Source organism: Hemicordylus capensis, chromosome 6 (genome assembly GCF_027244095.1).
Source record: "Hemicordylus capensis ecotype Gifberg chromosome 6, rHemCap1.1.pri, whole genome shotgun sequence".
Lineage (NCBI taxonomy): Eukaryota > Metazoa > Chordata > Lepidosauria > Squamata > Cordylidae > Hemicordylus > Hemicordylus capensis.
Genome location: NC_069662.1, coordinates 16,958,665 through 16,979,808, shown reverse-complemented (window position 1 = coordinate 16,979,808; position 21,144 = coordinate 16,958,665). Strand labels below are relative to the sequence as shown.

At 46.1% G+C, this 21,144-nt stretch overlaps 3 protein-coding genes across 7 annotated transcripts in view; 2 read left to right on the top strand and 1 right to left on the bottom strand.

Annotated features, from left to right (window-relative positions):
- The first annotated feature begins 1,690 nt into the window (after positions 1–1,690).
- Positions 1,691–9,912, top strand: LOC128329488 (uncharacterized). Its single transcript, XM_053260818.1, has 7 exons — positions 1,691–2,456; positions 3,938–4,019; positions 5,065–5,088; positions 5,300–5,362; positions 6,379–6,643; positions 8,285–8,435; positions 8,989–9,912. The coding sequence occupies exons 1-7, from the start codon at positions 1,965–1,967 to the stop codon at positions 9,400–9,402; spliced, it is 1,491 nt and encodes a 496-aa protein (XP_053116793.1). The 5' UTR covers positions 1,691–1,964; the 3' UTR covers positions 9,403–9,912.
- Positions 9,858–18,165, bottom strand: THOC6 (THO complex subunit 6). 3 transcript variants are annotated; one of them, XM_053260819.1, is made up of 13 exons: positions 18,017–18,165; positions 16,014–16,129; positions 15,863–15,927; positions 15,094–15,197; positions 14,974–15,011; positions 14,830–14,878; positions 14,673–14,744; positions 13,653–13,755; positions 13,057–13,106; positions 12,310–12,372; positions 11,830–11,940; positions 11,478–11,606; positions 9,858–10,311 (listed from the first exon to the last, which is right to left on the bottom strand). In XM_053260819.1, the coding sequence occupies exons 1-13, from the start codon at positions 18,149–18,151 to the stop codon at positions 10,228–10,230; spliced, it is 1,119 nt and encodes a 372-aa protein (XP_053116794.1). In that variant the 5' UTR covers positions 18,152–18,165; the 3' UTR covers positions 9,858–10,227. The 3 variants fall into 3 exon arrangements, with proteins under 3 accessions (XP_053116794.1, XP_053116796.1, XP_053116795.1); XM_053260821.1 differs by lacking the exon at positions 18,017–18,165 and adding an exon at positions 17,823–17,997; XM_053260820.1 differs by lacking the exon at positions 18,017–18,165 and adding an exon at positions 17,525–17,685.
- The window catches only part of LOC128329491 (uncharacterized), a 5,648-nt gene continuing 2,180 nt past the window's right edge, over positions 17,677–21,144 (top strand). Inside the window, exons 1-3 of one of the 3 annotated variants that reach the window (XM_053260823.1) lie at positions 17,677–17,899; positions 20,364–20,554; positions 20,827–20,894. In XM_053260823.1, coding sequence (XP_053116798.1) covers positions 17,692–17,899; positions 20,364–20,554; positions 20,827–20,894 — 467 coding nt within the window. In that variant the 5' untranslated portion in view covers positions 17,677–17,691. Of the gene's footprint in view, positions 17,900–18,050; positions 18,664–18,693; positions 18,812–20,363; positions 20,555–20,826; positions 20,895–21,144 lie in introns of those variants that run through there. The other 2 variants (XM_053260824.1, XM_053260825.1) reach the window with 2 other exon arrangements.

The window sequence follows — 21,144 nt, the reverse complement described above, 5'->3', positions numbered from 1 at the left end:
TTGTTTCAATAAAAACTTAAGAGAAGAAAAAATATGGTCTCAGGAATTGGGTTGAAAGCCAACACCCTATCACCATCCAGGCATTATTTCTTGGTTGGTTTCAGAGGTGCACCTAGGGAATTTTGGAGCCTGGATTTAAAGGCCTTTGGAGGCCGCCACCCAGCCTTACAAGTTAAGCATCATCCCCCTCTACACACACACACAGTGACAAACATAATGTTTTTTACATGTGGGTTCTTGAGGGCACAAACAGCAACTGAACACACAAGAATGTAAGAATATAAACCAGGTATATTTATGCAAATATTATTATTTATTTATTCAAAATATGCAATAGCAGAAACATTTCAACACGCAACTTAACGTATTCCCACCCCACACATTTCTTTCCCCACTCCTTGCTCTGCCTCTAAAGCACCCAGCACAGGTCATAATCACACTCAGCCGCACAGCACAGCGTGTGGGCCAGTGGTAACCACACCACCCAGGCAGTGTCCCCTCTAAGGTGTGTGCATGTGCATCCACACACAGATTTTTTGATGTCCGCTCAGATAATTTTAGATCCTGCTCAGGTTGAATCAGGAAGGTCCCACTCTGAATATATGTGTGCGCACACTGCCTTGATACTGTCGCCCAGAACAAAATTCATTCCGCACACAGATGAAAAAAATTAGACAGAACACTACACCCAGGACAGACTAAATTAGATTTGGGGGCTCCCAGGGGGCGTGGAGGCCCTGGACATTGACCCCAAAGTCCAGGGGTAAGAGCACCACTCTTGGCAACCCTGGTTGGACTGAGAGCTGTAGTTTCCAAAGTGGGGGGAAATGGGAAATATATAACATTTAAAATTTCAAAAATATAAATGTAACTTCTTGATCCATCCAAGTGTTTGTTTGGACTCTCTCACCCCTTTTGCATTCCCTTTGAAAGAACCCGTGGTGTGACTTCCACCTACCACACATGCAGCAGAATGAGGTAATTGGACGCCAACGTCCCTCGCCAGCAAGCAGAATGCAGCAGAAGCAGCAGAGCAGGGAAAGGGGGACTGAGGCATGCATCATTCACATCCCTCCCTGGTTGTTAGATTTCTATTTGCAGAGAGCTGTTGCCCCACACCGTTTAACATGAGAAGAAAGCACTCAAAGAGGCAATGGTATCCTTCACATGTAATCAAAAGTAGCGCAACCAGCCTTGACTTCTCACAGTCACGACTGCTTTCTTTCTTGTGATTTTCTTCTGTGATGGAGATTTTGCCAGCCCTGTGGTTTTCTTTGTTAGAGTGCAGGAGGGGTTTACCATTGCCTTCTCCCACGTAGTATGAGATGATGCCTTTCAGCAGCTCCCTATATCGCTGCTGCCCGCTATAGTGCAGGCAGGGATTCGAACCGGCAACCTTCTGCTTGTCAAGCATTTCCCCACTGTGCCATTTAGCGGGGGCGCGGCGGGGGGGGGGAGGAGCAATTATGGCTTCCAGTTTTCCTTTCGATCCCCACTTCTTTGCCAACAACTCGGGATGAATATTTTATGGTGACACTTTTCAACAGCTGGTTTAATTTTCCATCATTTGCTACAGCCAACAGGATGTGTCTCGGAGAACTCAAGTCTTTTTAGGAGCGATCATCAAGCCAGCGAGAGAGCACGCGCAGTAGCTCCGCTCACTACTGCCTGCCTTTTCCTTCTTCCCTTGTTTCCCTGTGTTTACCTGCAGATTAGCAGGGAAGCTCTGCGAGTGCAAGCTGAGAATGAACTGTGCCTCCTGCCCCTTTGCCTTTCACCAGCAGGACGTAAACATTCTGGCAAAAGGTTCTAGCCTAACTTGTTTGCCCCTCGCCGCCGCCCCCAGCCACTGTCAAGGACGGAAGTCCCAACTAGCGAATCAGCCAGTGGGAGGGAAGGGATGGCTTGAAAGGGAAAGCAAAAGTTGAGAGGGAACCAGAAAGGCTATAAAATAGACCGTGAAGATGAGCACGGAGGATCTACCTGAAGGAGAGAGGTGGCTGCAGCAGTTCTTCACAGCCAAGGTCTTCCTCCCAGGAGACAAGAACTGGAGGGTGGGGAAGAACTTCTTTGTGGTGAAGAGCACCGTGGGAAAGCTGGTGAAGTGGGCCTACGAGTCCAGCACTGGGCTGTACCCCAAGGACCCCATCCTGGTGGGCAGCTACAGGGAAGGGTTGCACCTTCAGACAGAAGAGAGTTCCAATAACTTCGACTTTCTCATCCCGGTGAGGTTTAACCCCAAGTTGGCCCTCATCAGTGGGGGCATCGCCAAAGATTCGAGCAGTTATGAACATAAGCTCCCCACCTTCATCTTCCGTGACAAAGGGGTGCCTGTGTCTCGCTCGGGCACCAGAGTCCTGGTGGACCTTGAAGCTATGGGAGAGACTTACCTGGAGGTCCATTGTCACAAGCAGGAGGATGAGGATACAGAGGAGGAAGAATTCGAGGAGTGCAAGGTAGGGATTTGACAGTTTCTCTGTTGCCCTAAGAACTAGAAAGAACAATTTTCTCATTCCATTAACTTCACTGTTGTTGATGTTAAGGTAAATATTAATTTTTCTTTAAATAATGGTCAGGCTGTAATTCCATATACACTGCTGACATGTGATGAACACGTGTGTCTGTTTTGTGAGGGGCATGCCAGGAAGCCCCACTTGGTGCTTCATCCTCTGAAGCTCAGGGTAGGAAGCAAAACATTTTGATTTGTAGTAAAGTATGATATTAAAACAGAGTAAAGTGCCAGTTAGATCAAGATCATGGATGCTACATTTCCTTTACAAAGCCCTTCATTAAGTCTATAGCACTCACTCTCAAGACAACCTTGAGGTTGGTTGCTATCATCATCCCCATTTTACAGACGGAGAAGGTGAACACCAGAGTGTCCCAACCTGAATCCTGTAGATTGAGGAGGGGATCTTTCCGATTCAAGTACAACTCTCTCTTCTTACAGCCCACACTGGATACAAAAATAACAACAGAAATTATTAAATTCTAGCTGTCCCAGGCACAGAGCATCTGCGCCTCTAGTTGTACTTTTTTTCTTCCCCCCTCCTTCCCCCCCCCCCTCATTCTCAGCTCTCTCCCCCCTCCACCCCGGCACTGTCACCACTTTCCCTCCCCCCACCCCGGCACTGACGCCACTCTCTCTCTCTCCACCCAGCACCGCCACCGCTTTTTCTCTCCCCACGCTGCACCCAGCTTTCTCTTCCCCTCCCCCTGGGTGCCACCGCCGCTTTCTCTCCCCCTCCCCAGCGCCACCGGCAGCTTTCTCTCCACTTTCTCCCCCCGCCCGCCACCGCAGCTTTCTCTCCTCCTCCTGGCAGCTTGCTCGCTCGCAAACTCTCACGATAGCTGCCACATATGGGATTAGTCACGGGTACATCTTAGCTAATTATACACATACATACACACACACACACACACACACACACACACACACACACACACAGATTATGCATATATGTGGGGACTGATATAATGCCTGCTAAAACCACGAAGTCCGCATGGCATTTGTCATGCCTTAGGCAAGATTACCTACATTTTCCTTCACAAACGATGTTCCCCTAAGAAATCCAGGATGTGACCACCGACCCTAACTCCCTCATCCAGGCTTCTTCTGAGTTCTGGCTAGGGCCAACAATGCATTTAAGGTGTAGATACAAGCTGTTTTAGGGAGAAAATATAAAATGTGAACATGAAGCAAAGATAACCTGTGTTTGTGAACACTTGTATTACCACACACAGCTAAGCTGCAATTCTCTATAAGGTATGTTTTCTGTGACAAACTTGAACAATGTGGGAAGTAGCCCAGAAGACCCAGAGGACAAATTCCAGATCACTATTAATTTATGGAGCTGCTCTTCCTCCTTTTGGATTTCTTTTCTAGGGCTGGTAAGTAGAACCTCTCCAACCCCCCACTTTGCTTCTCTTTTCCCAGGAGAGCCTCAGTCACCACAACTTGGACCCTATTCAAATCCTGAGAGACTTCCACCAATATGTAGAAATGGCCTTGGACCCAGGTACAGCCAGGATATAACAGGGCAGTGCAGAGAACCCGGAGGCTCCCACAGCTGAGTACCAGCATACAGGGTTAGCTAGAGCAGGGTTTCTCAGCATTGGGTCCTCAGATGTTATTGGACTCCAACTCCCATAATCCCCAGCCCCAGTGGCCTTTGGTTGGGAATTATGGGAATTGAAGTCCAATTACATCTGGGGACCCACACATTGAGAATCCCTGAGCTAGAGAGTAAACTTAGAGTCTTTGTTCTATGTAGACACTACTTTCTGTTCCTTCCCGAGAGATTTAATTGCTACCTGCTCCTTAAAGGAATTTTCAGTAGACTTCTCCCTGAATTTCTATGCCAAGAAAACTCATACTTGCTGAAGTTCTGTATGTCACACAAACAATTATTAAAATAATTTTTTGCTGTTGTTAGAGAGCCACTGTAGTGTCGTGCTTAGGATGGCAGGCAAGGATGTTGGAGGCTCAAGTTAAAATCTCCACTCAACTAAATTCATTGAATGGAGAGGAGAGTTGGTCTTGCGGTAGCAAGCATGACTTGTCCCCTTAGCTAAGCAGGGTCCACCCTGGTTGCATATGAATGGGAGACTTGATGTGTGAGCACTGTAAGATATTCCCCTAAGGGACGGAGCCACTCTGGGAAGAGCAGAAGGTTCCAAATTTGCTCCCTGGCATCTCCAAGATAGGGCTGAGAGAGATTCCTGCCTGCAGCCTTGGAGAAGCCGCTGCCAGTCTGTGCAGACAATACAAAGCTAGATGGACTTATGGTCTGACTCAGTATATGGCAGCTTCCTATGTTCCTATGAAGACTTTGGACCAGTCACTCTGCCTATCCTACCTCACAGGACTGTTATAAGAATAAAAGAGGTGGAACTATATGTACCAGTCAGAGTGCTTTGGAGGTTAGCTGGAATAAAAATGTAATAAATAAAATGTACATTGAGCTATACAAAGAAAATATGGGATAGAACCTTAATACTAACCTATGACCAATTCCCCCTTAACTCATCTTTTCATATTTTTCTTTCATGCCTTTTCCCCAGCATATACCCATCCTCGGCAAAATGGTAAGTCCAGTCTTTTTTTAAAAATTCAGATTTAAATATTGATTCCTAAGCACTGGGGTAAAAACCTATGATGGGTGTCAAACAAGAAGCTTCTGGACTGGGCCTCTATTTGTCAATTTCTAATTTACAGGTTTTTAACAGAGAATATTTTAAAAATAACAAACCAGTGTATGTTCCTTGCATTGATACTCTTCCCCCTGTCAACAACTAGATCCTGTTTTCCAGCAAAGACTGTTCCCCTCAAAAGTACCGAAAATAGATGATAGAACAAGACGTGAGTTTATTTTTTAAAATTACTTATTCTTTCAGATGTGGAAGTCTTTAGCCAGCAACTATGACGTTCCGTCAGAACTCTTCTTCTAACTTTTTTTTTAAAGTGCATTGAAAGAACTATAATGCAGGGGACTAAAGAATGAGATGGGAACCTGGGCACAGTCCTTGGAATAAATATGTAGCAATGGCATGAGTGGATATCCCAAGGCTCAGAGTAGGCAACTTTCAATGGGGGTACCACAAGACCTAGCCACCTAATGGCACAGCGGGGAGGTAACTTGCCTAGCGAGCAAGAGGTTGCTGGTTCGAATAGCCGCTGGTATGTTTCCCAGACTATGGGAAACACCTATATCAGGCAGCAGCGATATAGGAAGATGCTGAAAAGCATCATCTCATACTGCACAGGAGATGGTAATGGTAAACCTCTCCTGTATTCTACCAGACAACTACTTGGCTCTGTGGTCGCTAGGAGTTGACAACTCAATGGCACTTTAGCTTAACACAGACCTAGGGCACTCTCCTAGAAGAGACCTACCAGACTGCTTCGCTGTACATCCCTCAGCTGAATAAAAGAGCATCCTCCCTGCTGTTTTTTACACAGATGCCAATGTTTTTATTACACTCCACTAATGTTATGATGACTTTACTGTAGGGCTGCCATCCCATTAAAGAAATCATAGCTAATCAAATGTTTGCATTGATTGATTAAATCTGCTTAAGTTTTCATATAATAGTTGGAAGAAAAATACTTCCCTTGTTTTTAGATGGCACACATACATGTGTGATTTCATACATGTGTGATTTCCTCCAAAGCAAAAAGGAAGGGGAATGCCTCTTCCAAAACGTGCCTGCTATCTTCATTTCCCCCACTAGAGAAAACATGTTCCCTTATTTTATTACTACTTTTAGGTTGTATACTGCTTGAGTAAACTTTCCCCTCCAAAAAGAACTTTTAAAAAATGCATGAAATAAATGTTATCCTTTCCTCTGCCTCTTATTTGCTATCTTCTCCTAAAGAGAACACCAGATTAGAAGCCCTGGATTTGGATGGTCCAGCCATACAGCTGACCTTTGATGAAGGGATTGAAACTGTTCCCGTGAACTTGATGCCTGCCATTCAGGGTGCTATCAAGCTCTCCAGCCAGTGGCTGAGGGAGGATCTCACCCATCTTTCTGACTGGTGGGACGGGGACTTGACCAATGAAAAGAAAAGCTTCCTCCAGAAAGGAGCAGCTGTTCGGGAAGTTGGTCCAGAATTGGTACCCAAGGGAGGATTTTGGAGGTAAATAAATCAAATCAAAACCAAATAATCCTCTAGTCAGCAAGATGGAGGAACAGAGGTGGGCAGGATATAGAGGCTGAAGCTGAAACAAAAATGCTGCACACATTCCAATCAGGCCACAACTTTAGACTTCAAAATTTGACTTTTTGAATCAGCTCTCTCTGGATTTTGCTTCAGTTCCCTATAGATTTTTGAAATTCAACTTTGAGAAATCCTTAACCCACCCCCCCAAGATATATCTTAAGTCTTAATGATGACATTTAATAGCAATTGGCTAGTTTCATCACTTGAGACCCTGCTTTTAATCAAGTTCCTTCACTCCCATCCAGCTACTGGCACCCTGGGTGCAGCTGGACAAGGAATCGCTCTATCTGAGCTGTGTGCCTTGTTCCCCAACCTGATTCATCATGCAGGTGGTGTATATGCAGAGTTCAGTCAGGAACAGCACCAGGAAGCTGTCAGGGGACCTGGATTTCACCTCCCTTCCTCTTGACCAAACAGTTGACTGGTGCTACTAAGACTTTCTGGGTACAAATACATGCAGCTGAATCCAGGTTCTAGAATACAATAACATCTGTAATTGATAATCCTGTAAATTTTCTTTTAAGGTAGGGAAGTATGGTCTAGTTTTCAAAGCTCATTCAGTTGAAAATTTGACTGAGAAACTCCCCCGTTTTAGCTCTTAAGGAAAATGAAGTTACTGCAGGGTAAATGGGACTTATCATAGAATGCCATCTCCTTTCACCCAACATTAAGTGGAAGTGTCTGCTGATAAAAATCCTCCCTTAAGCATATTCACAAGTAAAATGTTGTGTACTTTTGTAGAGGTTATCTCATTTTTGTTATTCGTGATTACAAATGACTTGCTAACTTTTCAAAGAGGCACCTTTTAACATGGTGATTCTCTTTATTTAGCAGGGGGAGAGTAACTGGCCCTATTCACCCCCAGCAAGGTACCTCCAGTGACTGTTACTGGTGTCTATCTGATCTTTCGGTTGAGGCTCACCCAGGAGGATTGGTTGCCCAGGCGGGCAGTGGGCCAGAGGTGGCTGTGGGCCCAGCCTGGACACAGAGGGAAGGCCCAGGAGGGGAGAAAAAGTGGGGGGCGGGGGCTGAAATGGCGGTGGGGAGGAGAGGTGGCTTGGCCCGGAAGCGGAGACTGGGGCAGAAGGGGGGGGAGAGGTAACCGCCGGCCCCAAGGAGCACACAGATGCTCTGTGCGGGGTCACCTAGTCTTATTTATTATTTCTCTGTGAAAACCACCCTGAGCCGTTTTTGGAAGGGCAGTATAGAACTCAATCAATCAAACATTTCCCCCAACAAACATAATCACTCACTGAAAACATACAGGCATACCATAGAGAAATCCATTGTTCTCTCTATGGTGCATGGACACATTATGGGAAGGAGTGGGGTGGACCTTATTCCAGTAGCATTCATACAAAGCTCTTCAGAAGGTGGGGAGGGGGGATTCTAATCACTTGGAAAGGAAGGGGTCTGTTTGTCCTTATACTTTCCTCTCACTTCTACATCACATGAGAGCAAGAATGAATAATGATTATGGGTTAAACAAACTATCATAACTGTGTAAACATTACCATAAATGCAGTATTCTTATAACCAGTTTCTCCATGGGCCTAGACTCTCTTTCAGCCATGCTGAGACTGTGATTCTTGAGGATATTGATGCTGATGGGGGACAAAGGAAGGCAGCTCTGAGGCTTCTGAAGTTTGTCAACAAAACAAGATGGGTGCCAGAATATGGCAAAGTCTTGACTTCCTACCATCTCAAGGTGAACCTGCTAAACCAACCCTCGGCTGCAGGCTGCAGCAGATTAAGCAAAATACTGACAATGTTAGGCTTTTCCATCCTTTCAGGGGCCTCTTTTGTATCAGGCACCTTGATCATTTCTGCTTTTTAAAAAACTACACACAGGTTTCTAGCCCTTATGACAGCACAGCTGGGAAGTGTGTGTGCAGCCCTTGCTGTCAGAGGTCAGAAAGCAGGCCTCTACCCCTACTCCAAGAAGATCTGCTAGCAAGACCCTCCCATGTCACTGCCTCGGCTTCCTCTTCCACACTTCTTTTCTCTCCCCATCCCTGCTAAGCTGCCTGGGTATGAATCAGCTCTTAACCAGCCAGATTAAGCCCAAAGGGTGCCAGTTGTCCACTTCCCTCTCCACCTCACCCCCACCCTAAAATCACTCTGATTTGCAAAGCTGCCCCAACCCCCTGTTGACCTACACCAAAGCAATCCTCTCCTTTGGGAGTTATGGGGCCTGTAACTCCAACAGACACTGTAAGATCTGACTAACTTCCCCCCTCCCCTCTCACTGTCTCTTGCAGACCATTCTGCTGTGGTGCTGTGAAATCTATCCTCAGAAGACACAATGGCAGACTCTCCTGAGCTCCCTGCAGGCCCTCCTCAGGATCCTAAGCCACACCCTTTGCAAGAGGAACCTTCCTCACTACTTCCTACGGCCCATCAACCTCTTCAGCAAGCGCTACAAATCCAGCAACACCACTTATGGGCCCTTAGCCTTGGAGGCTCTCCGCTATGAAGGTGAAGTGATGCTGGCTGATGTTGTGGGATATCTAATGCCAGATCGCAAGCCACAGGACCGCTGTGTCCATGAAGAATCAGAGGAGAAGATGGCAGCTCTCCGGGAGTTTAAAAAAAAGCATCAGGAAGACCTGAAGGAGCTGAAGAGGATGGAGGATGAGCAAATGTATGAATATATGGAAATGGGTGAGGAGTAGGGTCTGAAGTGCTGTGCAAAGAGTAACCACATAATTTGCCACATAGTACAAAATCAGCCACAATGTCACACAGTTTTATTGAGAAGACTTCAGTCCTTATGACCACAGAGGCAGATGCCTGAAGTCTCATGGGTAAAGTCTGACACAAGACCAGAAGCCAAAGAGTGGCTTCAGATAAGGTGGACCCATGATGTGCACAATTCTGTCACTTCTACTCCACTCTGCAAGTTCCGTATGAAGGACAGTGCGGTGTAGTGATTAGAGTGTTCAACTTGGACTGGGCAGACACAGGTTCAAATCCCTGCTCAACCAGAGTGATTATGGGCCAACCACTATCTTGCAGCATAAACCTACCTCACAGGGTTGTGAGGGTAAAAAGACAACAAGAAGAGGACCATGTATGCTGTCTTGAATTCCACAGAGAAAACATACGACAAAAATAATTATCATAGGCATTCAAAATGTAAAGATCTTTCTATGTAGTAAAAAAATTACAGTTGTTTAAATGCATTGCATTTGAGACCATTTTAAACATTCTTGCCTGTGGTGCAACATTTATTCCGATTATGAACAGAGATACCAGCTCACTGCATACATGTGCAGAGTTCCCAATTCTCTCCATTTATACCACAACCCTACACCCATAAAAGACACTACTTAGTCTGTTTCAGGCTCCTTTCAATTAAGTGATGAACACTGCTTCTCACTGACTGCTGAATGCAGCTGCTTCTGGGGTGAGGCTGCCTGTTCTCCACAGGTAACTCCTTGTTCAAGACCAGATCAGGAAAATGGGATCGTGAAGAAGAGAGAAAACAGGAGAGGGTGCTAGGTGAAGGTGAGGGAAAAGGCCCGGTAACCAAAGTTAGTGAAGACGTCAATTTTGTGGCTGCTTCCAGAAGCAGTCAGCACCTGAGGGTGAAGTAAAAGAAGATGTGGGTAAAGGCTGTATAGAACTGAAGACAACTGAACACCTGTCCACCACTTTATTTCACTCTGCTTCCAACCTCCCCTTCCCCACTTCTCTCACTTTTAAACTGCAATTCTCACCCACCTATCCCCATATAACAAAACAACCATGCTAAAATGTGTCAGATATACTCACTAGAACACTTTAAAGCCACCACTGTAAAGCTTTTTACCACAGCCCTGAGCCCTGCCTATTCAGATGACCATCTTCTCTCACAGGATCCTGCCTGCCCACTCTGATGAAGGACCCACCCCTACAATGGAAGTGCAGTCAGCAGAAACACAGGACAGGTGTGTCAAGGTGACCAAACCATCGAACTACTTACCCCAGGAAGCATATTTGGTCCCTCTCTGGGCTAGTTTGGACAATCCCTTACCAGCCCACACAATTAGAAAGGGGACATGCTGACAGTGCTTCCATGGGATGTCTTCCAAGGGTGTCCAGATGCCCCTCAGCATATTCCTTTGTTGCTCTGCGGCTATTCGAATGAAAGGTTCACCCCCCACGATAAAGGGACATGCCAGGAGGACATCAGGACATCTATGGAAGACGTCTTGACAGGAGCACTCTCAGTACATCCCCTTTCTAACCACATGAGCTGGTAACATACTGTTCAAACTGGCCTTCTGTTGGTGTTTTGGCATCGTCTTAAGGTAAGTGTGTTTTAAGAGGCCTCTGTTTTACAGAACTGAATTTCCCCCTGGTTTGTATCCAGTTTTTTGATGTTGATATTGCTTTACATGTGTTAAGGTTTAATGTTTATTCATAACTGAGTAAACTGAGTTTTAAATCTGGGCTGCTAGCTCCTCGGAAGAGAGAGTAAGCTTCGAAGCTCAAGACCTCACTTGCCCAAGATCTCTTCACACCACAGCTTTAGTTCATACTTTCTACATATTCTCAACCCTCAATGTCTGAAGACTTGTCTCCCATCCCTTTCGCTCTCCCTCATCTTAGGTCACAGTACATGCAGTCTGAAATCCCACCTATCAAGTCCAAGTCCATCCCTTACTCATTCCAGGCCCAGCCTTCACTACAGAATTCTACTCCCCTAACCTTACAGGCTTCCACAACCACAACTCCCTTCTGCCATTCTCAATCCAGCAAATACCTTGTGCTCTGGCGAGTGTTCATTTATGGAAAGAGAGTGGACACAACGTGGGATGCAAGGGATCTGGGCCTTCACCTCCCCACTGATCTGCAAATGATTGATGGTTGGGCTGTGGCCAGCAGAGAGAATCTGTGGAAGACAATTTTGGGTGGGGCCAGGAGGGTTAGCAAAAGGGAAAAGCAAGTTATACGAAACAACTCCAAGCATGAAACAGGAAAACGAAAAGGTTGGGAATAAGAGGGGGAAATATTCAAAGAAAACAATGAGGTTGGGGAGAGAGACGAAGAATTCAGGAATAGGAACAAGGAAGCAAAGAAGGGGAAGCTGTGGGTACAAGTCCAGGAAAACTCACCAGGTCTTGATAGAACATCACCTGCTGCTGGCACTGGGGCAGGGGAAAGACAGTGGTGGGTGTGACTGACCGTAGGTGCCACAGAGTGAGTGCTGGGCCCCCACCACATACCTGTGAGAGGATAAACATGGAAAAATTAAGATACCCTGGGAAACCTGTCCTAGTGACAAAAGAACTCCCTTGTTTCCTCTAGCAATACAGAATGAAAAGCTTTCAACTACCGCATCTCATGCAAACTCTTCTGGGGTTGCTAACTCCCACAGCCCAATAACTCCCAATGCTCCATGGAGCATTTTCAAAAAGGAGAAGAGGAGCAGGATGCTTCAATGAAGAGGAAGCTTATATTGGGCAGATGAGACCCCCCACAAAAGAGCCAGCCCAGTGAATGCTGGGAACACCCAAGACTGGGTGTAGCTTGGCCTTGTGCTTCCTAGGAAACATAGCCGCTCACTTTCAGAAGCAAAAGGTTAATATGCTCACCATCCAGTCGGAGTCAGTTGCCAGGCAACGGATCCACTTCCCGTTCTGTGGCCGGCTGCATTCCTAGGGGAGTGGAAGTGATCATTATGGGCAGATGGATCTAGAGGAAGGCTGTATATTGTAAGTAGTGTTAAGTAGAGAAATCAAGCCCACTACCCAAAGAGCCTTGCTGGAAACAAGTAATCTCTAATTTTCCCAAAGGTATATTTTGCTTTGTCAAGTGTGGGAAAGCATCTTCATACTGCAACTGTTTTTGTTCTTTTATTAATAGTAGCTTAAGTTCAAAATCATTTCCCCCTCTATCCATAAATGGACAGATGTAGAATGAAAAGCAATAATTTGTATACTGCTTAGAGATTTATATATCAGGCAGTATAGAAATATGATAAATATATAAAATAATGGACAAAAGACACTTGTGTTTTCTGAAGTAAAGTGTGCCATCGGTGTCAACTCCTGGTGACCACAGAGCCCTGTGGTGTTCTTTGGTAGAATACAGGAGGGGTTTACCATTGCCTCCTCCCACACAGTGTGAGATGAAGCCTTTCAGCATCTTCCTATATGGCTGCTGCCCAATATAGGAGTTTCCCATAGTCTGGGAAACATACCAGCGGGGATTCAAACTGGCAACCTCTGGCTTGCTAGTCAAGCCATTTCCCCACTGAGCCATTAGGTGGCTACTTTTCTGATGTAGCAAGCAAGAAAGAAATCAAGGGATAAGGAACCAGGATTTCTAGATTTCCATACCTCATATTTATATACTTCAATGGATTGTACTTGACTTCCAGTTCGTAAGTCTGAAAAACAGAGACCCATAGATGAAGCCAGCCCTTTCCTTCCAAGTTCTCTCGTTGGTCATCTACATCATCCCAGTTTCAGCATACAGGCCAAAGAAGTGCAAGAACCACCCCCAAATTTAATCCTAAGGAACTGCTACACAGTGGAGTGGTGCATTCACATGGCATTGGTTTGTCCCAGCACATTTCAGAACAGCTTCCCTTCCCCCCATAAAAAAACCTAGAAGATTAAAAAAATTACATCTTACCAAATAACAATTCAAGAAGATCATACAGAAGAGCAGACTGCTTTAAGACACATCCTTGAAAGGCTGACATTTATTTCAATAAAGAATCAAGACGGTGGCAGGTCTAACTTGACTAGGGGAGCCTCTTCCCCCATAGAGGAGCCACCATGGACAAGGCCCTGCCCTGACAGAACACTAATTTAATTCCTTCCAAGAAGGGACAAACAGCAAGAAATACATTTTGGGAGAGGAACTCAAATGCAAAGGCCAATAGCCAGAATCTGAGAAGGAGGCAGGAGGAGAATTGCCAGAGCCTCACCCCACAAGCGCACAGTGCCATCCTCACTCCCCGACAGACACTCTCTCAGCTGTTCCCGAAGTGCCAAGCAGTGGATGTAATCAGTGTGGCCCCGATATTCATGCTGTTGGGTAGACAGAGAAAGTGGAGTGCAGCATAAGATCTGTTCTGAGTAGATTAAACAAGTGGTCCACTAGATAATTTGTAATGGGTTACAAATTACAGAAAGAGCAGAGGGGCATCCTCCACCAACAGTTCAACGGCAGGGTACGACATCTACTCCCCTTACCATAATTCGTCTCCAGCATCCATTAATCAGAGGTATTCTGTCTCTGAACACAGAAGTAATGTACACAGGGAATGGGTGGTCCTAAACTTGGATGGAGTGGAACATAGGAAGCTGCCATATACTGAGTCAGACCACTGGTCCATCTAGCTCAGGATTGTCTTCAAAGACTGGCAGTGGCTTCTCCAAGGTTGCAGGCAGGAGTCTCTCTCCACCCTATCTTGGAGAAGCCAGGGAGGGAACTTGGAACTTTCTGCTCTTCCCAGAGCAACTCCATCCCTTGAGGGGAATCTCTTGCAGTGCTCACACATCAAGTCTCCCTTTCATATGCAACCCGGGCAAACCCTGCTTAGCTAAGGGGACAAATCATGCTTGCTACAAGACCAGCTCTCTGTTGTGATATCACAACAGCCTGCAAAAGAATAATCTCCAAGAAACTATGTTGTACTGGGACACTAAATCACCTGTGGCATAACTTGAGAACCTAATTACAAAAAACAGCTTCTACCTCTCATGCATGGGGGTGAGGGGAAGCCAAGTGTACAATAAAAGCACAGTAACTGACTGAGAAAGTAGACACAACTCTTTGAACAAATGCTTCTAATCTGCATTTATTGATAGGGGGACATAATAAGGACAAGCCCCTTGAGGAGATCAGAATGGATTCGGGATTGTACTAAGCCTAGCATATGCCATTCCTGTCTTCCACATCTCATTTACTCTGCACTCCAAGGAGTAATTTACTCTGTACTCACAGTAAAGGCTCCAGACTCCAGATCCATCATGTGGATAGCGCAGTCTCCACCGGCCATTAAAAGACTATTATCCTAGAGGAGGGTGGGAGGAAAGGGCAATCATGAGGCAGACAAATAAGCAATGCCCAGACCTTCCCATATTGCACCATTGCAGTACCTTGAGGTTCAGCTGAAGGCCGTTGATTTCTGGCACCTCCAAGCTGCTCCTGAAGAGAAAATAAAGTATTTTCACATTGGCATTCGTGTTAAGGGGAATAAAAGAAAGTGAGGATGAAAATGAAAAGGGAAAACTGAGTTATACCCGTAAGGTGGCCTCCTACACCAAGCTTCCTTGCAACCCTACGGCATAAGGCAAGACGGTGTTAGAACAGTGGACTCAGGAAAAATTAGGTATGGGGATTAACAAGCAATTCATCTTTACCTTCTTCACAATCTCGCTCCAGTTCCAAGCTTTGACTTCACCATTGCCAGCACTCAATAGCTGCCGGTCTGTGGAGACCATGGTATAAATTGGACCATCATGGGCTGTGGAAAGAAGTGCATTTCAGGGTGGACTTGGCATGAGGGTGCAAAGTGCATCCTGTGATATACTCATATTGGTAGTACTGAGCACAGTTCAGTTTGGAAGTTTTCAATTTGACTGTTTGAGGAACAAGGTCTTGCATCTTCCCTGTAACATAACGATAAAGCGTCCTGTGTTTTATGGGTGCTTCTGACATTGCCATAATTGGTCAACTCAAATAAAAAAACATGAGCGAGTGCAATACATCTTGGGAACTTCCGATGCTCACTTAACCACAGAGACCTAGCTATAAAGAGTCATAGGAATATAGGAGGCTGCCTAATATCAAGTCAGACCATTAGTCCAGCTAGCTCAGTACTGTACACTGACTGGCAGTGGTTCTCCAAGGTTTCAGGCAGGAGTCTTTCCAGCCCTATCTGGAGATGCCAGGGAAGGAACCTAGGACCTTCTGCATGCAAAGCCGATGCTCTACTAATGAGCTACAGCCCCCCATCCTCTAAGGGGGATATCTTTCAGCAGGCAGCACTCACATGTAGTCACGCATCTAAATGCAAACCAAGGTGGACCCTACTTGGCAAGACCAGCTCTTCTCCCATCAAATAATCAACATGAGCAAGCTCAATGCCTCTTGGCAGCTCCTGATGTTCACTTAACCACAAAGACCTACCTACAAAGGACACCACTGGCTTCTTGCTCTCTTCTTTGGCCTCTGAACTCAGTGCTGCAGAGAGGCTGGACAGGAATGAACATTAAGTGTAAGTTAATGAGAAAGGGTGCCCAAGAAACCAAACCCATTCTGTTAAGAGAGGACTGGTTACCTGAATATGGCAATCTCTCCATAGTTGTTCCCAGCTGCTAAATACTTGCCACAAGGTGAGACACTTTGGGAGTAGACAGTCATATGCAGGAGCTCAAGGGATCGCTGAATATTCATCTGACAGAAGGAGCCAACACAGAAAGTATAGCTAACAAAAACTGCCCTGCTGATTCAGACAAGGTTCCATTTTGTCCTGTATTCTGCTGTCAAGCCCCATGAGCCCTGTGAGTCCACAGTGACATGACTAGCCATGCTGCACAACAGGGAGTCCCAGCTGAGTACAAATGACAAGCAATCAACACTGTGAACTCTCAAGCTGCCACAACAAGTGGCAATGTAATCTGGAATCCCTATAGACTGGCATAACAAATACTGAGTAACTTCCGAAAGGTGCAGTCAGAGTGTAGAGATGCTCATGTTTCAATAAGGTTGCCACTCTTTTTTCTTTTTGGACAGGGCACCTATTGTCTTTAACAGCAGGATGCCATGAAACAATTTTTCAATATCCACCCCTCCCCCCCGGGCATACAGAGAAAGTGAAGGGAAAGCTACTCCCGGAGCTTTTCCAGATGGTGACCTTACCATGACTTTACTTTGGGAGGGAGATTTACTTTGGTAGCTGAATTAACCACAAAGTCTGTGCGATATTTCAGAAAGCACTTTACACACAACTTACACACAAGCACTTTACCCTCCTCCGTATTGGAACTTAGCCTGATTTATGTCTGGGGTAAGAAAAAATCCACTTTTTGTGTTGGGAGTATCCGTTATACCCCGAACTCACACTAAAGCCTCACAGACAACCTGCATTAAAGCCTGCTGTCTGAAAAAGCTCCTGCTGAATTCCTGCCTCTTGTTCAGCTGTTAAAAGCACAAGTTATTTGTGTGTGTGGATACAAAGTACCAACCCTAAGAACTCCTTAGTCGCTCTGGATGTGGAAAGTGCATGTGGGAGTTTGCATGACATATGCATCCCAAGTTGAAAAGGCCAGCATCAGAGTTAGAACAGTTGAGAGGAGTTGACTATAGGACTCTCTTGGCTGAGAGAGCCAAGACTAATCCCACACAAAGGCCATGGGCACAGAGGCAGTGTCAGAGACCAACAGTGGGCCTTTAGGAGGACACTCCCTGGGCTACCAAAAGGGCCCACTGCCTAGCCTGGGCCCACCTCAGTGCCCACAGCCTTTGTCTTGGCTGTCTGAGCCGAGAGATTCATTCTGTTGTCACCTTCAAAAATGGGGGTAAGGAATGTTCGGCCAACCTGAACCTCTCCAGCCAGACCTGCTCAACTTAGTTGCCCCCCCCTTTCTTTGGACTACAACTCCCAGAATCCCCAGTCACGGGGGCTAGTAGCCAGGGATTATGGGAGTTGCAGGAAGGCCGAAGTCGAGCAGCCCTATTCTCCAGTTGTCGTTAGGCTTCGACTCCCATCATTTCCAGTTAAAGTTTATTGCAGGATGATGTTGTAGCAAATACACTTTCCCCAACCCAAAAACCAGCGTTCAACTGAACATCGGAATGTCCGGGAATTTCCATGCGAAGATCCTGCGTGTTTTTCTTCCGAGTAAACTGGAAATGCCCAGCAAGCAAGAGGACGGACACCAGGGGGCATGCGGTTCTACAGCTCTCTCTTTCTCTCTATGGCCACAATAAACTAGAGCGACAGCACAGCGCAAGGCATGACGGGATTTGCAGAGTCTTCGCGCGCGAGACCGCAGAGATGCGCCGGAAAAGAGACTGCATGTTCCGGCACACCTCGGGGTAGCGACACCCTTCTATCACGTGACACAAAATGTTTTGCGGTACGCACCCCGTCGGCTGTCAAGGCAGGGGCGGAAAAATCCCGGAACTATAGTGGGGAAGGGCGTGAGAAATATTCTCCTGACGGTAAGAAAAACAAAACCAATATTCCGCAGCCGATCCGTTATCGCGCATGTGCACACTGTGTCTCGCGCTCCGCGTTCGAATACTACCACCCCCTTGCGCGCGCGCGCCTCAACTAACCGTTACTGCCGTTGCGTGGCTTCTGCCGCAGCGGCACGCACGTGCAAAGAACTCAATAGGCGCCCAGCGCGATTTAACAGATAGCCACACCCTTTCCTGTATATTAGATACGCCCACCGAGTTGCGGCAGGACATCAACTAGCGCAAAGCATTTTGGGAGTCTGCTCTCTTTAAGATGGCTGCCGCAGGGCATCATGGGAGCTCCTTTAGTTGCCCTAAATGGACGCAAAGCCTGTTGGGATCCCACTTCTTTGACACTATGTGGGGGGGTGTTGGATTAGCCAGCACAATTAAGGTCAAGGCAAACTTGTCTTATCCTGAAATAGCCTGCCAGGACTAAGATCATGGCAACTATATGTGAACTTTATAGGTGGGGAACCTTTGGACAAGAAGTAGCCATTTCACCTTTGTATGACAATGTTTTAATTGACTCCCAAGCCCTTGAAGCTTAGTGGGCTCCAAATCAGAGCAGTGTTTTTTTTAAAAAAAAATTCTGCCACTGAACCCAATACAAGAAGATGGTCTGATGGATCCCAGAGTATCCTTGAATGACTTATAATCTACACCAAGCTTAGTGCTTCTTGCAAGCCTGCGTAGCTGGCGTATTTGGATATTCAGCCTGCCTTGGTAATGCTTTTTTGAAGAGTGTGAGTAACAACACTTGTGTGTTGTCAACATCAGTATTTCAGTCATCTGCTATAAAGAGCGCCACTACTTCTATCTGGTGAAAAAAGTTTTAATAAAAAGGTCTGTAGTTTCCAGAAGATATTTGCTGGAACTTTGTTAAGAGGAAAGGTGAGATCATAATGGAAGATGAGGGAGCAGGCAGCCTCTTTGATATACAGATCTAATCTTTGAAGGTCAAAGCCTTGAATTATACTCAAAAAGCAAAAGGAAGCCATTGGAGATGCTGAGCCATTACTCTAATATAGTGATTTTCAAATTGTGTTCTGGGAATTCCTGAGGTTCTTAATAAAATATCAGACCAGCTTAACTGAAAGACAGCCCATTTGCTTTCTAAATGGTTCAGCCCCAAAGGAGCCCTGGGTGTGCTCAGTTCACATACTGCAGGGCTGTACAACTGTGGCCCTCCTGCAGACGCTGAACTACAACTCCCGTCATCCCTGACTATTGGCCACTCGGGATGATGTGAGTTGTAGTCCAAAAAACATCTGGAAGGCAAAAGTTGTGTAGCCCTGACACAGAATAATGGTGAGATCCAGCAGGCCTGATCGGTGACATGCATGAACTGGGTATGTACCCTGAGAGACACTCCCAAGTCCCTTTGAGTATACAAGGGTTTCTGTGCAAACAAGTCAGTGTGGACCCTGAGGCTAGACAACCGCTAGTCTCATCTAGAATCCTATGTTTAGGTAAGAAAGCTCAAATGCAGGTCAGTATAGGATGGAGGAGACCTGGCTTGGCAGCAGTACATGTGAAAAGGACCTAGGTATCTTAGTGGACCACAAGTTGAACGTGAGCAAGCAGTTTGATGCAACTGCTAAAAAAGTGAATGAATTCTTCAGCTGTATTGACAGAGGCATAGTGTCCATAATGTAAGAAGTGATAGTTCCACACTCTCTTGTGCAGCTCAGACTTCATTTGGAATACTGTGTCTGGTTCGGGGCATTTTATTTTAATAAGGATATTGATACCTTGAAACAGGTTCAGAGGAAGGCAATGAAGATGATGAGAGTTATTCAAATATCTGAATGGCTGTCACACAGGAGGAGGAGAGGACTTGTCCTCTGTTCCTGAGGACAGGACTAGAACCAGGGGGTTGAAATTACAAGGAGACAGATTTAGGCTTGGACGTTAGGAAGGATTTCCTAACTGTAAGAGTGGAACAGTGTTCAACAGTGGAGCAGTCTGTCTTGTACAGTGGTCGGATCTCCTCTAGAGGTTTTCAGCAGAGGCTGGATGGCCATCTGTTGGGGATGCTGTAGCTGTGCCCTGCGCCGAGCAGGAGAAGACCTCCAAGTCCCCATCCAACCCCATCCTGTTAATCTATAATGTGTGCCCCAAGACCCACCTGTGTCAGGATATAGGCCTACAATAACTCCAAGACCAGGAGTAGGCAACCTTGGCTCTCCAGCTGTTTTTGAGCTACAACTCTCATATCCCCAGTCACAATAAATTGTAGCTGGGTATGATGGAAGTTGTAGTTCAGCAACATCTGGAAAGCCAAGGTGTGCTACCCCTGCCTTAGACCATCTTGGCTGGCAGTTGCACAGGGTAGTATGATTAGTCTGCGTGCTTCCACTGACAAAGTGACCCACCAGTTAAGATCAGAGCCTGCACTGGAGAACTGGGTCTGTTTAACCCTCCTTCACACTTGTCCTCACAGATGGATCCCACAACCTGCCAGCAGCCACAGATAGCAATTCCCTCTGGCCAGTCTCTTCATGGCTCTCTTCTTTCGGGGAGCATGGGTTGGAACCACACAATATCCTCCAGCTGGCAGTCGGTGCCCCACAGAATACCATGGATAAGGCAGGGCCAAAGATTGGTGAACTTCGCTGGTGTGCAGCGAGCCCGGTAAGTACTTGTTGAGTTTTTATTGGGGAAAGGCCGAGGCAAATGGTCAGATTGTGGACTAAATAGGTTACATACACAATTTTGTAGCACAGCATAGAATTGTGACTAGAGCTATGGGGTGGGAGAGAAAATGCAACATAACGTTGTGGGAAAGGAGGAGGCAAATGTAGAAACCAAGGAGCAGAAGGGATGGCCTAGCAAAGCCATGGCTTAGGGAATGTAATGGGGAGGAGAGAGCCTGTTATAATTGTATCTGAAATTTATATCGGTAGGATTTTTGTTGTTTTAGCTGCCGAGCAAGATCCATCGCTATCAAACGCCACCTGGAGAGCGGAGATCAGTAAGTGCGGGGGAAGGTGAGGAAATGTCTCAGGTGGTGTCTGGGGCGTGAGCTAGTGCAGTGCATGATGGGAGCCTCTTGACACGAGCGGCCTAATGCATCTTTGTACCTTGTTTTCTCATTGTGTATAAAAGGTTGCAGTTGTATGTAATGGATTTGTAAATTACTTTCCATTGGTACATTTTGGCTGGCAAAATCTAATCCCTCTGTTTTTGGAATTGGATTTGATAATTTCCCCAGTGTCTGTGCG

What these genes read in the sequence shown, in the direction of transcription:
- LOC128329488 (XM_053260818.1), top strand. Translation starts at nt 1,965, where the DNA reads ATGAGCACGGAGGATCTACCTGAAGGAGAGAGGTGGCTGCAGCAGTTC. An exon ending in TACCCATCCTCGGCAAAATG is followed by an intron (nt 5,089 to 5,299) that starts GTAAGTCCAGTC and finishes GTCAACAACTAG; the next exon opens with ATCCTGTTTTCCAGCAAAGA. An exon ending in AATAGATGATAGAACAAGAC is followed by an intron (nt 5,363 to 6,378) that starts GTGAGTTTATTT and finishes CTTCTCCTAAAG; the next exon opens with AGAACACCAGATTAGAAGCC.
- THOC6 (XM_053260819.1), bottom strand. Translation starts at nt 18,151, where the DNA reads ATGTCCTGCCGCAACTCGGTGGGCGTATCTAATATACAGGAAAGGGTG. An exon ending in TGGAGTCTGGAGCCTTTACT is followed by an intron (nt 13,756 to 14,672) that starts GTGAGTACAGAG and finishes TCTACCCAACAG; the next exon opens with CATGAATATCGGGGCCACAC. An exon ending in AACACTCGCCAGAGCACAAG is followed by an intron (nt 10,312 to 11,477) that starts GTATTTGCTGGA and finishes CTTCACCCTCAG; the next exon opens with GTGCTGACTGCTTCTGGAAG.